The sequence below is a fragment of the Lynx rufus genome, unplaced genomic scaffold (assembly GCF_022079265.1).
Source record: "Lynx rufus isolate CCGP_SWC_20201006 ecotype Redwood Valley unplaced genomic scaffold, mLynRuf1.p SCAF_18, whole genome shotgun sequence".
Classification (NCBI taxonomy): Eukaryota; Metazoa; Chordata; class Mammalia; order Carnivora; family Felidae; genus Lynx; species Lynx rufus.
The window spans coordinates 297,220-310,064 of NW_025814832.1; the positions used below are offsets into that span (position 1 = coordinate 297,220).

The 12,845-nt window shown below is 51.8% G+C and overlaps 1 protein-coding gene across 1 annotated transcript in view; it reads left to right on the top strand.

Moving 5' to 3' along the window:
- Window positions 1-11,519, top strand: part of CAMKK1 (calcium/calmodulin dependent protein kinase kinase 1) — a 28,637-nt gene extending 17,118 nt beyond the window's left edge. The window contains exons 11-16 of the mRNA XM_047080980.1: window positions 1,206-1,259; window positions 2,046-2,119; window positions 3,861-3,948; window positions 4,170-4,298; window positions 6,415-6,518; window positions 9,378-11,519. Of these exons, the coding sequence (XP_046936936.1) occupies window positions 1,206-1,259; window positions 2,046-2,119; window positions 3,861-3,948; window positions 4,170-4,298; window positions 6,415-6,518; window positions 9,378-9,450 (522 nt within the window). The 3' untranslated portion in view covers window positions 9,451-11,519. The remainder of the gene's footprint in view (window positions 1-1,205; window positions 1,260-2,045; window positions 2,120-3,860; window positions 3,949-4,169; window positions 4,299-6,414; window positions 6,519-9,377) is intronic.
- Window positions 11,520-12,845: the final 1,326 nt, after the last annotated feature.

Below are 12,845 nucleotides of genomic sequence, written 5' to 3' on the forward strand. Positions count from 1 at the left end.
ATTTTGATGTAATTCCAAATTTACAAAAAATTACAGCAATAGTACAAAAAAAAAAACGCTCCCATGTATCTTTTTACCCATGTCACCAATTATTGACATTTTATCCCATTTACCTTTTCACCGTCTCTCCCTATATTTATTATACACGTATTACATTTTTCTGAACTGTACGAGAGTTAAGTTGGAGACCTTACCCTCCTTTATCACAGTATAGTTTGGCAGATATTTTCTAAGAACAAGGACATTCTCTTACATAACCTCAGTACAATTATCAAAATTAGGAAACTAATCATTGATAAAAGACTGTTATCTAATCGACCTTATTCAGATTTCATCAGTTGTCTGGATACTGTTCTTTAATGCCTTTTTTTTTTTCTTTCTGGTCTAAGATCTGATTCAAAGTTAGTCACTGCGTTCACTTGTCACATCTCTTTGGGGTCCCTTCATCTGGAAGAGTTCCTCAGCCTTTCTTTGTCTATTCTGACCTTGACATTTTTGAAGAGAACAGTCCTGTTACTTTGTAGAATGATATCAGTTTGCATTTGTCTGGTGTTCCCTGGTTGGATTCAGATTGAATCATCTGTGGCAGGAATATGTAGGTAGACATTTGAGAATCATTCACATAGGAGAGAAAGTGGAAACCAGGAGAGGAGGTGGGGTTCCAGAGGGGGAAGATGTAGAGAGAGCACATGTTAGAACCCAGGATATGGGGGAGCCGTGAGGAGCTGTGGAGGTAGCCAAGGCCCAGGGCCTTGGGGTGGGCAGGGGCTGTTTCTGGTGTCAGAAGAAAGGTGGATGGTGGCTTCTCCAATGGAATATCAGGAAAAGGGATGACGAGCTAATTTAGTGAGTATAAGGTCAATACATAGCATGGTTTCTGGGGTGCATCTGTGTCACAGGTATAGCAATGTGACCCTGTAGGTGAAGGGAGTTTTGCACCTATTGAGTTGGAACTGTATCTGGTTTGGGTATGTGACAAGGGGACATGGAAACCCTGAGAGGCCGGGACCTTGTTCTTGTCAGCCTGTGTCCCTAGTGCTCAGCACAGGGTCAGGCATTGAACGAGTGCCTGGGAGTGTTTGTTGAGTGAATGTATGACTGAGGAAGGAGGGTCCCAGCATGCCCTCTCCCATAGCCCATGGGAGCTAGGTGAGCAAGGGGTGTTGGTTCCTTTTGGGGAACTGATGCGAGCTGTTTCTTCCTAGGCCTTGGACGTGTGGGCCACTGGGGTCACATTATACTGCTTTGTCTATGGCAAGGTGAGTGTTGGGTGGGCTGGCAGAGCTGGGTGGGCCCAGCCCCTTGGCGCCATGGGCGGGGCCAAGCTGAACCAGCATGAATGATAGCTGCAGGCTGTCATTTCCTTTGTGTCCTAAAGTAAAGTGACTTTTGAAAGGAGCCACCTGACCCAGAGAAGACTGAGGGAAAAGAGGCTTTTTTCTTTTTTCTCCTGACCCTTGGAAGGAGATCCATATGAAGGAGTCCCGGACAGCAGACATCCCAATGGGAGGTGTAGATGGCGGTATTGCCATCTTCCTGCCAGAGTGCTCCCTGTCCTTCTGGCCCTGATGCCATTCATTCTTTTGTTCATTCGCATGTTCATTCATTCATTCATTCATTCTGCAAATTGTCCTTGACTCTTGCTCTGGGTCAGGATGGGCCTTGGGAACACTCAACATTGACTTAGCCAAAATCCCTGTCCACAGGTGCTCCTACTCTAGTGACTGCACTGACAGCCAGGAGGGAATCTCAGTGAATATGTTCGCAAACTCCAAGCCCTGGGAGTGGAAGCCTTTCTGCAGGTGGCTCTATGGCCAGTGGGTACACCCAGGCTCATAGTTCCCTCAATGACTCATTTGTTCAGTTAGTGTTTCTTGAGCACCTACTGTATGCTGAGCCCTGAACAAGTTAGACAGGGTTCTTCCTTTCTCCTAAGGAGTCCAGAGCTGCCCCCCACTTCTGGCCACACCAAGAAATGGGGTCAGTCCCCCAAGGCAAGTCGAGGCCCTGGGCCTGCATCCTTTGTCTGTTTTTACACCCCACAGTGCCCGTTCATCGACGATTACATCCTGGCCCTGCATAGGAAGATCAAGAATGAGGCCGTGGTGTTTCCCGAGGAGTGAGTTGCCTGTGAAAGGGGGCTCCTGCCCACCCCCAGGGAGGCATGTCTGAGTTGTAGCAGAGCATTTGCCTTTTGAAGGCCCCACCCCAACTTTCTGGGGGTGCTGTTCCCTGGGAGGGGCTCCTGAGCGGATGGAGGGGTGGGACTGTAGAGCAAGGTCTCAGAGACATCTAATCGGATTCCACTGTACAAATGGAACTCTGAGGCTGGGAGTTGGGCAAGAATGACCCCAGGTCACACATTCACACTACTCCTTCACTAAAGGCCTGTGTGGGGTCAATGGGCATCAACTTTACACGGATCCTGGAATCATGGGGAACCCCTATCTTCCCCACATGGGGTAGGAGGGCTTCAAGATCCCAGTTTCCTTCCCCATTTCGTAGATGGAAAAGTGGAGGCTCCAGAAGAGAGTTATCAGTGGGTCTGGGATTTGAAGCCACTCCCTCCTCCCCATCCCTTCATTTGTAACTGGGGTCTCTGAGCCGAGAGGGACTATTTGGAGAGGTCTCCCTGCTCATCTGTGGTTCTTCTGGTTATGATATTGGCTACCATGGCTCCTTATTTTTCAGGCCCTTCTGCCATCTGATCAAAGTGCCCTGGGAAGGTCAGAAACCAACCTGGGCATTGTCCTCAATGATTCCTGCTCCCTCGTTCCCACTCCCTGTCTGGTCCCCGAGCCCTGTTGAGTCCACCTCTTCTGTATCTCTTGACTCCATTGCCACCTGCGCCCCTGACTGGTTCTGTCCTTGGATTTATCTAGCTACCTTCTCTTTGGTCTCCCTGCTGCCAGCCTCCCTCCAGTCCAGCCGCCGCCAGTCAGGCCAGGGTGACCCTGATGAAGCACAACAAATCTCACCATATCTCCTGCTTAAAGTTTTTCCAAGGCCTCCCAAAAGCCTGCATGAAGAGGCCATTCCCTGACCCTGGCATTCAAGGACATCTGGGTTCTGCCACCTGTTCCCCCACAGCACTAGCCAACTAGACTCCACCCCTTTTTGCCTGTCTCTGTACCTTTCCTCCTGCTGTACCCCCTGCCGGAGGTCTCTTTCTTCCCATCCCAAGAGTTGTAAATGGGATTAAATATCTAGGACAGCAGAGGGAACCAAGGTCAACAGTCCCAAGAGTGAGTTCCTTCTCTGCAGGCTTGGATGGATGGGCTCCCCAAAAATGTTGGTAGCAAAGAAGCCTGGAGTTTGGGCAGAAACAGTCAGGCTAATGTGGGGCTGAGTGTCCTGCTCCCCCTTCCCCTGAATCTCTCATCCCTGCCCTCACTCTTGTGGGTAGCAATGTGCCAACCCGCTAACCTCTCTGGGCCTAAGTTTCCTCCTCTGTCAAATGAGAGTATTTCTTGGCTACCTCCCAGGCAGAGGAGAGGATAAGATGGTGAGTGGGGTGAAGGCCCCTGGTGTCCCATAAAATGACTTTTCTCACTATCCTCACCATCTCTGCACTGAGAGGGTATCCAGTGCCCCTGGACCGCATTTGTATTTGTGGCCCCTGCCTCTGGAGGAGATGGCTTTACTTCCTATTCAGGAAAGAAGGATATCCATCTACTTGTTCTGAAACTCTTTCCTTCTGCCTCAATACCTTCCTGCTCTCTGAGAAGTGAGGGTTGGGTGTGTCTCTGACCTGGCATGTACTATTCAGGGAATCCCAGAGCAGGTGGGGATGGAGAGGTGGGCAAGAAAGAATCCTCACTGACTGTCTCTCCCTCATCTCCTTCCTTCCCCACTTTTAGGCCAAACATCAGTGAGGAGCTCAAGGACCTAATCCTGAAGATGCTAGACAAGAATCCTGAAACAAGGATTGGGGTGCCAGACATCAAGGTTGGGGAACCAGAGGTCTTGATCTGGGCTGGCCTTGGACACAGCAAACAGGCCTCAGTATCTCCTTCTAGAGAGCCCTACACCAAGTCATATATATATTGGGTTTGGAATGGGAGTTTATGGGTGTTGGGTCCCCTCAAGGCGATTGCTGATAGAATGCCCGTGGTATTCTTTGCTGACTGGGTGTCTGTCTGACCTCTCTCTGTCCTCCCACTCCACAGTTGCACCCCTGGGTGACCAAGAGTGGGGAGGAGCCCCTTCCCTCAGAGGAGGAACACTGCAGTGTGGTGGAGGTGACCGAGGAGGAAGTGAAGAACTCAGTCAAGCTCATCCCCAGCTGGACCACGGTGGTAAGAGGGTGATGGGCCAAAGACTCCCTTATCCTGGGAGGGCCTGAGGAGGGCATGGTCATTGCCTGAGACTTGCTCTACGCAGGCCCTGTCAGGGGACAGAGGGCCATCTGGTCAGTCATCCCCAATGCTGATCTACTGGGGCGCTGCTGGAAGGCAGTGGGGAAAGAGGCCATGTTATTCAGCCTTGCAGTAGGGAGACCAGGAGGCTTGGTGAGGAGAGTGAGTGATTTAAAAAATATACTGCCCTCACCGAGGATCTTTCACCATGACTGGAAGAAATATTTTCTTCCTTCCCTCCTTCCCTCCTTCCTTCCCTCCTTCCTTCCTTCCTTCCTTCCTTCCTTCCTTCCTTTCTTCCCTCCCTCCCTCCCTCCCTCCCTCCCTCCCTCCTTGCTTCCAAGCGCTGTACTTTGTGTCAAGGACATGACGCTAAGAAGGCATAGGAAGCGTTTGAATTGGAGAGGTGGCCCTGAGCTCTTTGGACCGCACCCATGTGCTCCCTCCACTCTCCTCTCACATTTTACTTTTTCTCATCTTTCTCTGGACATCTTCCATGTTAACTGTTGGAAGTTATTCATGTAGCCCCTCGTGGCCACATGGGGTTTTGTGGAGGACACTGAGAACCATGACCTGCCCTGCACTGAGGTATCACAGTGAGTCAGAGTAAGCACAAGGCAAAGAGAGAGCTGGTACCTGTGCTGTGGGTACATCAGGCCTGTGTGCATTAGCCCTCCCTGCTTGGTCCAGGCCCAGCTAGGGACAGGTGGCCAGAGTCCTGCTTATTCCTGTGCTCCATAGAGCTCCAGGGCTCTGTGGTCTCTGGAACCAGTCAGCTCCCATAGGGTCTCTGCTGCTCCTTCCTTTGTCTTAGCCATCATTAACCACTGGAATAGCCTCCCAAGTTGTCCCCTGCTTCCACCGTCACCCGCATGACAGTTAGTGCTCAGCTTAGCAGCCAGGGTGGGTCCCAGTGACTGTTCATGTCTACCCTGCTCACGTAGGCTCCCATGTCACTCGGAGTAGGAGCCACAACCTTGACTGTCTGCACAGTCCGTGTACCTTCCGCCCCCATCTCCCTGTGGACCTCTCCTCTGCTCTCTCCATTTGCTCACCTCCAACCATGTGCTGCATAAGCTGCTGCTCCAGAACCTTTGCACTTCCCTTTCCTCCTGGGGGGTGCTCCTGCCCAGAAATCTGCAGGGCTCGCTTCCTCACTCCCTTCAGACCTTTACTCCAAAGTCACCTCAGTGAGAAGTGGGCCTTCCCTGGCCCCTTATCAAAAGTTCCCATCTCCTCTTTGTCCTTCCATATCCTCCTGCCTTGTTTTACCGTTTTCTCCTTAGCCCGTATCACTAACTCACGTATTTTACTGATTTGTCTTGTTTACTACTTGTCCCCCTAACTAGAACATAAGCTCCATAAAGGGCAAGAATTTTTGCCTCAGTGTGGCCCCTGCACCTAGAATAGTGTCTGGAATATGCTAGGCACTTGATAAATAGTTGTTGAATGAATGAATGAATGAATGAATGAATGAAGTAAACGAATGACTGCACCCCCATGCCAGGCATGTGTTTGTGAGTGTGTGTGTGTGTGTGTGTGTGTGTGTGTGTGTAGGCAGCAGCCTAGAACTGTCCTTGCTGCAGGAGGAGGGACAAAGTCAGAGAGCTGGGGTGCAGCAGCCTCTACCTGTCCAGGCATCTCCCCCAGGCTGCTGTGCGCTTCCTCTCTGCTCTGCCTGGCACAACCTCTCCTCCACTCCATGCTCCCCACCTTAGCTGTAAAGCATTTCCTGATTGCACGCCCCATGTCTTCAAGATAAAGTCCCCTTTCAGCCTGGCATTCCAGACCCTTCGTAGTCTGTTCCTGGCCTCTGGGCACCCCCACCAGTTGTACCAAGCTCCTCACCATTCCCAGAATTCACCTTTCAACATCACCACTCATGCTCTTGCCATTTCCTCTGCTTGGAATTCTCTTCCTTTCTCTGCTGACTGAAAGGGAGCCTCAGCAGGGCCACCTGGAAGCTGTGCCCTTAGGGAATCAGAGTAGAGGCTGCCAATGTGTCTGGGAGCCTGGGTTTCTGTGTTCCTCACTCTGACATGTGTGTCCTCCCCAGATCCTGGTTAAGTCCATGCTGAGAAAGCGTTCCTTTGGGAACCCATTTGAGCCCCAAGCTCGGAGGGAAGAGCGATCTATGTCTGCTCCAGGAAACTTACTGTCGTAAGTATCTGTGGGCTGAGGCCTGCAGGGTGCTCCCTGGGGTAGGGTGGGGGCTGTGTTATATCCCCGAGACTCTCACTGTCACTGGGCTGTGCAGGCTGAGCCTGGAGCCTGGGGACTCGCCAGGTCTCAGAGGAGGGCCCTGTTTACACCTCTGTCCTCAGCCCACGGCAGCCTGGTAGAGGTTTGCGGATAGGCCTCGTATCCGCTCCTTGTAGAAGGTTGCTTGTCTGTGGAAGGAGGGGCACTTCTGCTGACTCTTCCTGGCCCGGGGGGGATTGTTAGCTGCCTTCCTGAGTGGCTCATGCTACCTCCAGCCATTGCTGAGGCCATGTGCTCAGTCATCACTTTGTAAATGTTTGTCCAGCAAGTATGGATGGGTTGGCTGATAGGGCCAGGGAAGAGATTCCTGTTTGTTGAAGGCTCCCTACTGTGACCCAGGCATGTACATTCACCACCTCCTAGGAGAGGTCAGAGAAGCAATTCCCCAAACCTCTGTGAGCCTCGTCCTCAGCTTTTCCACCTTCTTCCATTAAAATAAAAGTCAGTTTGGGATGCCAACAAGGCCTGCTGGAGTTTGTGCGCAGACCTGCAGAGAGAAAACCCTGAGGGGTCCTAGACCAGAAGGTGGTCCTGGGACATTGGTTGCTTTCCTCTGGCCCATGAAGGATGCTGCAGGGAGGAGACGTTGTGCACCCCCACCCCCATCTTCCGCCCCTTCCACCCGCTGTGTGGAAAAGGCATGCTCCCTAGAGAGGTGAGTGCCAGATGTTGTCTGCATACCTCAGCCTGTCCAGAAAGAGTAGCACCACTTGTGCTGTGCAGGGGCCCACACGCTGGCTTCATGTGAGGCCACTCTTTTGTAAGTGGGCTCTTCAGAAGTGTCAAGTCCCATCACAGTGGGTGAGCTGGGGTCTGCTCCAGCCAGAGGTTGCTTGCACTCAGTAAGGTCCATATACCAACTTCCTGCCCTCCAGCTGACAAATTTCCTGGCCAATGGAAGTTGAGGTGGGGGGTGCTTTGGAGAGGCCTTGACGGTACTGAGCTTATTTTCAGTTCCCTGTCTCTTCAGTGAGGTGGGCAGGACTGGAAGAAGGGGTTCCCTGGGTTCCTCTAGGTCTGCAGGCCTCGAGGCTGGAATTGGGTTTAGAGTAGGGGATCACATATTTAACATCTAAATGGAGCCACTTTTGAGAGTGAAAGAGGAATCTGTTACTAATTATGGCAGGACAAAAGGCATAAGTAGGACCGTAATGAACAAATCTGGACATCTGGTAACTCTAGCTCAGTGCCTGTGATTCAGTGCCCCCTAGGGGTGTGAAAAGGCAGTCACAGGCTAAAGACATCTAGTCTATATCTGGCACAGAACTGGGACCCAGGAATACAACCAAGCAAGGTTGTACTAATCATTGTCCTTTTATGGACACGTTAATGGGGAGAAAGGCCCGTTTCCTCATCTGGACTGTGAAAGGATTGGGCTTAATCCTTTTCAGCTATAAAATTCTATAATTCTGTGACCCAAGTTGAATTTTGAAAAGTAGGTTTTACTTCATCATAGAGTCCCAACATTTATCCTTGACAGACTGTTTTTTTTTTTTAATTTTTAAGTTTATTTATTATTTTTTTATTTTTAAGTTTATCTTGAGAGAGAGCAAGTGGAGTAGGGTCAGAGAGAGGGTAGAGATTGAATCCCAAGCAGGCTCTGTGAGTGCAGAGCCCAATGTGGGGCTCGAACTCATTAACTGTGAGTGAGATCATGACCTGAGCTGAAATCAAGAGTTGCATGCTTAACTGACTGAGCCACCTAGGTGCCCCGACTCTGTGTTTTTTTTTGTTTTTGTTTTTGTTTTTAATGTTTTATTTTATTAAAAAAATGTTTTTAACATTTATTCTTTTTGAGAGGCAGAGAGAGAGACACGAGTATGAGCGGGGCAGGGGCAGAGAGAGATAGAGACACAGAATCCAAAGCAGGCTCCAGGCTCCGAGCTGTCAGCACAGAGCCCAACGCGGGGCTCGAACCCACGGACTGTGAGATCATGACCTGAGCTGAAGTTGGACGCTCAACCAACTGAGCTACCCAGGCGCCCCTATTTTATTTTTATTTTTAAGAGAGAGAGGCAGACATAGAATCCAAAGCAGGCTCCAGGCTCTGAGCTGTCAGCATAGAGCCCGATGCAGGACTTAAACCCGAGAACCATGAGATTATGACCTGAGCCAAAGTCAGACTCTTAACTAACTGAGCCACCCAGGCGCCCCGACAGACTCTGTTTTTTATGCTTTCGGATAACTGGTGAAACTCTATAGTAGAGTTAAATGGGATTGATTTTTTTTTTTTTTTTTTTTTAAATATCAGAACCTATTCATTGGTGATTTAAAAAGAAAGATCTTAGGGGAATAATCAGATACAGGAACCTATTCGCTACATGACGAAATTCCAAAACTGGTAGGTAGACTCTTCCCTGTGAACAAAGCAAAGGAAATTCAAAACCAAAGCTCCTCTACCCAGGACCATGGGGGCTGAGCTAGGTCAACATGGAGAGCCTGTGACCTGGGTCAGGTTGTGAGCCAGCCGGGTCAGGTTGTGAGAAACTCTGAAAGCCAGGCTGGGAAGTGTGGACTTCATCTCCAGGCGACAAGGAATGGTGGAGGGTTGTGGGCCGACGCTAGGGGTAGGGAGACTAGCAAGGGGCCACAGTGCGGGGGTGGGGGCGAGGCTGAGGTGAGCTTGGAGAAATGGGTAGGGGGACGTGGCTGAGAAATTGTGGAAAAGGAATGGCTGTGTGAGTATGTGTGAGAGTGTCTTCCTGAGTGCGTGTTCTGACCCCTGAGGTCCCTCTGCCCGTGGTGTCCCCTGAACAGGAAAGACAGGTGTGGCGAAGGGGGCAAGAGCCTGGAGCTCCCCGGCGTTCAAGAAGATGAGGCTGCATCCTGAGCCCCTGCATGCGCCCAGGGCCGCCGGCAGCACGCTCATCCCACGCCTCCAAAGGCCCACTGCCCTCATGCCGACAGTCGCCCCTGCGGGCAGGGGGCTGAGGACTGTGGCCCCTCTTCCGGCCCTCCTCCTTCTATCATGCTGCATGACCTCAGCGCGCAAGTCCAGGGACAGGACTGGAATGTTTGTCATCTGGGGCTTGGGGGGCAGGGCTCCCATAAGGCCTTTCTCCTTGTCCTGGCTCTCCCTGATGGGATCCATCCTATGGGAAAGAGAGGTACCCATGGTGCCTTAGAAACGCCACCTGGCTGCTTGGCAAGGCAGGAGGTAGGAAACCAAGGTAGCAGGTGGAGTCCTGGCTTACCACCATAGCAGAGACCGCCCACGGGGAGCCAGGCGGGCCTGGCTCACTGCCTCATGCGCATGGAGAGCTGTACCTTGCCCACCTCAGAGGGGGTCCTGCCGGAGCTCTTGTCTACTGAGAATGCTGACATGGAGGCTCTGAGCCCTCAGTGGGTATTCCTAGGCCTCAGGGAGGCAGGGGCCAGCATTGGAGAATTCAGATTCCTTTCTTGCTGTCTTTTACTTTTGTTTTTAATGTCAGGAGTGGAGTGGTGTAAAGGCCTGCTTGGGAACACCTAGAAAGCTCTCCTACAGCTTTGGGTGGTTCCCGGCACACTCCTCATTATTTGGCAGCCAGGTGGGATGGACTGACCTTCCTTGATTTTGTCACGCTCGGCGCCACCGGGAGAATGGGTTAAATGAAAGCTTCCGGCAGGGGCCTGAGCCAGGAGCACCCACCTTCCCTGCCCACTTTACTCCCTCCCCGTGTGGCTCCCCTGTAGGAGAGACACCAGGGGCTGGCCGACCAAAGGCCCTGGACTCACAGGGCTGTGGCCTTGCAGATGCTGATGTAACTGGAATCCAATCTCCGACCCTACACTGGCCTACCCATCTGGCCCCAGAAGCTGCCCTCACGTTCCTACAATGAAGGACAAACTGCCCAGGTTGGAGGCAGCACTGGAAGCGGGACCCTGGTGGGGTGTGCATGCTGGCAAGTGGCCACAGAGAGGTGGGCCTCCTGCCACTGCCTCACCCCAAAGACGGTTGACATTCGGCCTGCTCAGAGCTGGTGCGCTGGAGCATGTGTGTGGACCTGGCCATGCTGGGGCAGACTTTATCTTCTCCCTGGGATCTGTGCCTGGTTGGCTTGGCACTTACTGACCAAATGCTCAAGAGATTGACCCCAAAGGAAAATAAAGCAGGACTCAGATACCTCCCCTGAAAACATGGGCTAAACACGGGATTTCAGTTGCCTCCGTGGGGTTCCTATTGCAGGAAGGCGGGCACTGAGAAGGAAAGGGAGGCTGGGCTGGAGGAGTGTCTGTGTCCTGTTCATCTTTGTGCCTGTGGGTATGTGTCGCGCCTCCACGCACACACGCATGTGCGTGCCCATCTGCTGCACACAGCACACCTGCATGTCTCGCACTGGCACGTGCATCTGTAATATAGTTTCTATGTGTCTTTAAGGCTATGAGCAGAATGTGGCCCATTGTCAATGGGCCCACATTTCTCCCTGGCCCCTCTGCACTAAGGCATTGTAACCCAGGGCTTAAACAATAATTCGATACTGTTTTTAAGAACACTTTTTCAGAGTTCATGGGAGGCTAATCACAGATCCACAAGTTTCCTTGAGCATCTCTACACTGGGGCCTGGAGGGTGGGAGTTTCAGGGGCCTACATCGATTGGACCTGCCCTCGCAGACCTCAAAGGTGGGCCTGGCTTCACTGCCCACGTGAGCCTGGATGGGGTGCTTACCGCATCACTGAAGGTTTGGGTTGGCATTACTGCTTTTGAATGTAGCACAAATGATGAACAAACTCCATAAGAGTGTTTAAAAAATTAACTTCCCAGGAAGTGAGTTAAAAACAATAAAAGCCCTTTCTTGAGTTAAACAACAACAACAACAACAAACTGTGTGTACATTTTCAACATCGGGATGTGTGCTCTTTCTCACCAGCGGGATCACTGGCTTTGCTAGTTTTTCTGCAAGGGTCTGAACAGGACAGTGGTGAGAGGCGCTCTGGAGGGAGGCGAGAAAGAGGAAAGGAGGGAAAGGGTGGGAGAAAGACTGGCTCTGGAGGGTGAGGAGCTACAGTCCAGGATGTGGCTCAGGCTCTGGAGCAGGTTCTGTGGCCCCTCCTTGGGAAGAACACGATGTTTAGGAGCCAATGGGCTGCCCATGTTTCACAGGGGCCCAGGGAGCCAAGGTCGGGTCCTTGGGAGCCATCCCACTCCTCATAGGGCAAAAGTCCCAGTGGAGCATCACAGAGTCTCTGTGACATGAGCCTAGTGTCTTTACTGTGGCCCCTTGGCCTTGAGCACTGCTATGGGCTCTCTGGACCCTGCAGCCTCCTGCTCATAGTAGCCCCCCATGGCCATCATGAACAGTCATCATTGAGGCCAGACAGCCTTGAGCTTGAATCCAAGCTTTTGTTTTAATAGCTCTGTGTGACCTTTGGCAAGCCATCGGAGGAGAGGAGTCTCGGTTGTCTTATTGGTAGAATGTGGATAACAGCAGCACCTCCTCGGGGGGTTCTTGTGACATTAAATGAAGTCCTGGTGCCAAGCATCTGATACAGTGCTGTGTATCTAGTAAGGACTCAGCAAGGGAGGGTCTTAAAAAGAATTTTCTGTCTCTGGAGCTGCCCGGAACCAGCCTTAATAACTATGGGCTCAGCATATCCTGCATGATTGGTATTTACCCGTGTGTGGAGTTCCCAGCTGGGTAAAACTGGAGCCCCACCAGGAGACCAAGCCAAAGGCTACCCAGCCTGGGGATCAGTTTTTCCATCTGAGAAATGGATACCAAAGTTTCTCCTGCATGTTTCCTGGTCAGCCTGTGAAGGTCCCATGAGGGACTGTACCAAGCCCTCTACAAAAGGGACACCGGTAGCCAGGCAGAAGTTTCCCAAATGCCGAGACCAGTAAGTAGATCTGTTCCCAGTTCTTCCCCACCATCTCTCACTTCCTCACTGATCTGGCCTTGGTCCTTAGGACTCCAATCCATCCTCTCACTGCCTGCCAGAGCAATCTTCAGGCACCAACCTGGCCATACTCCTCCCTCTCAGAACCCTACCATGCTCCTCCAGTTTGAGGACCCTGCCATCAACCCTGCTACCCTCTCTGGATGGTTTCCTAACCATGCCCCACACTCCATTGAGTCCTTACTCCCCACAGCTCTCCAGACCCACCCACTCCTCTAGCACACCGCCTTCCCTCATCCCTGCCTTTGCTTGTCAAAGTCAGTCCCGCCTTCAAGGGGTTGGTTCATCCCTGGCATTGGTCACCAAGCCCTGGGCCTGGGTATGACAGGCCAAATCATGCATAAGAG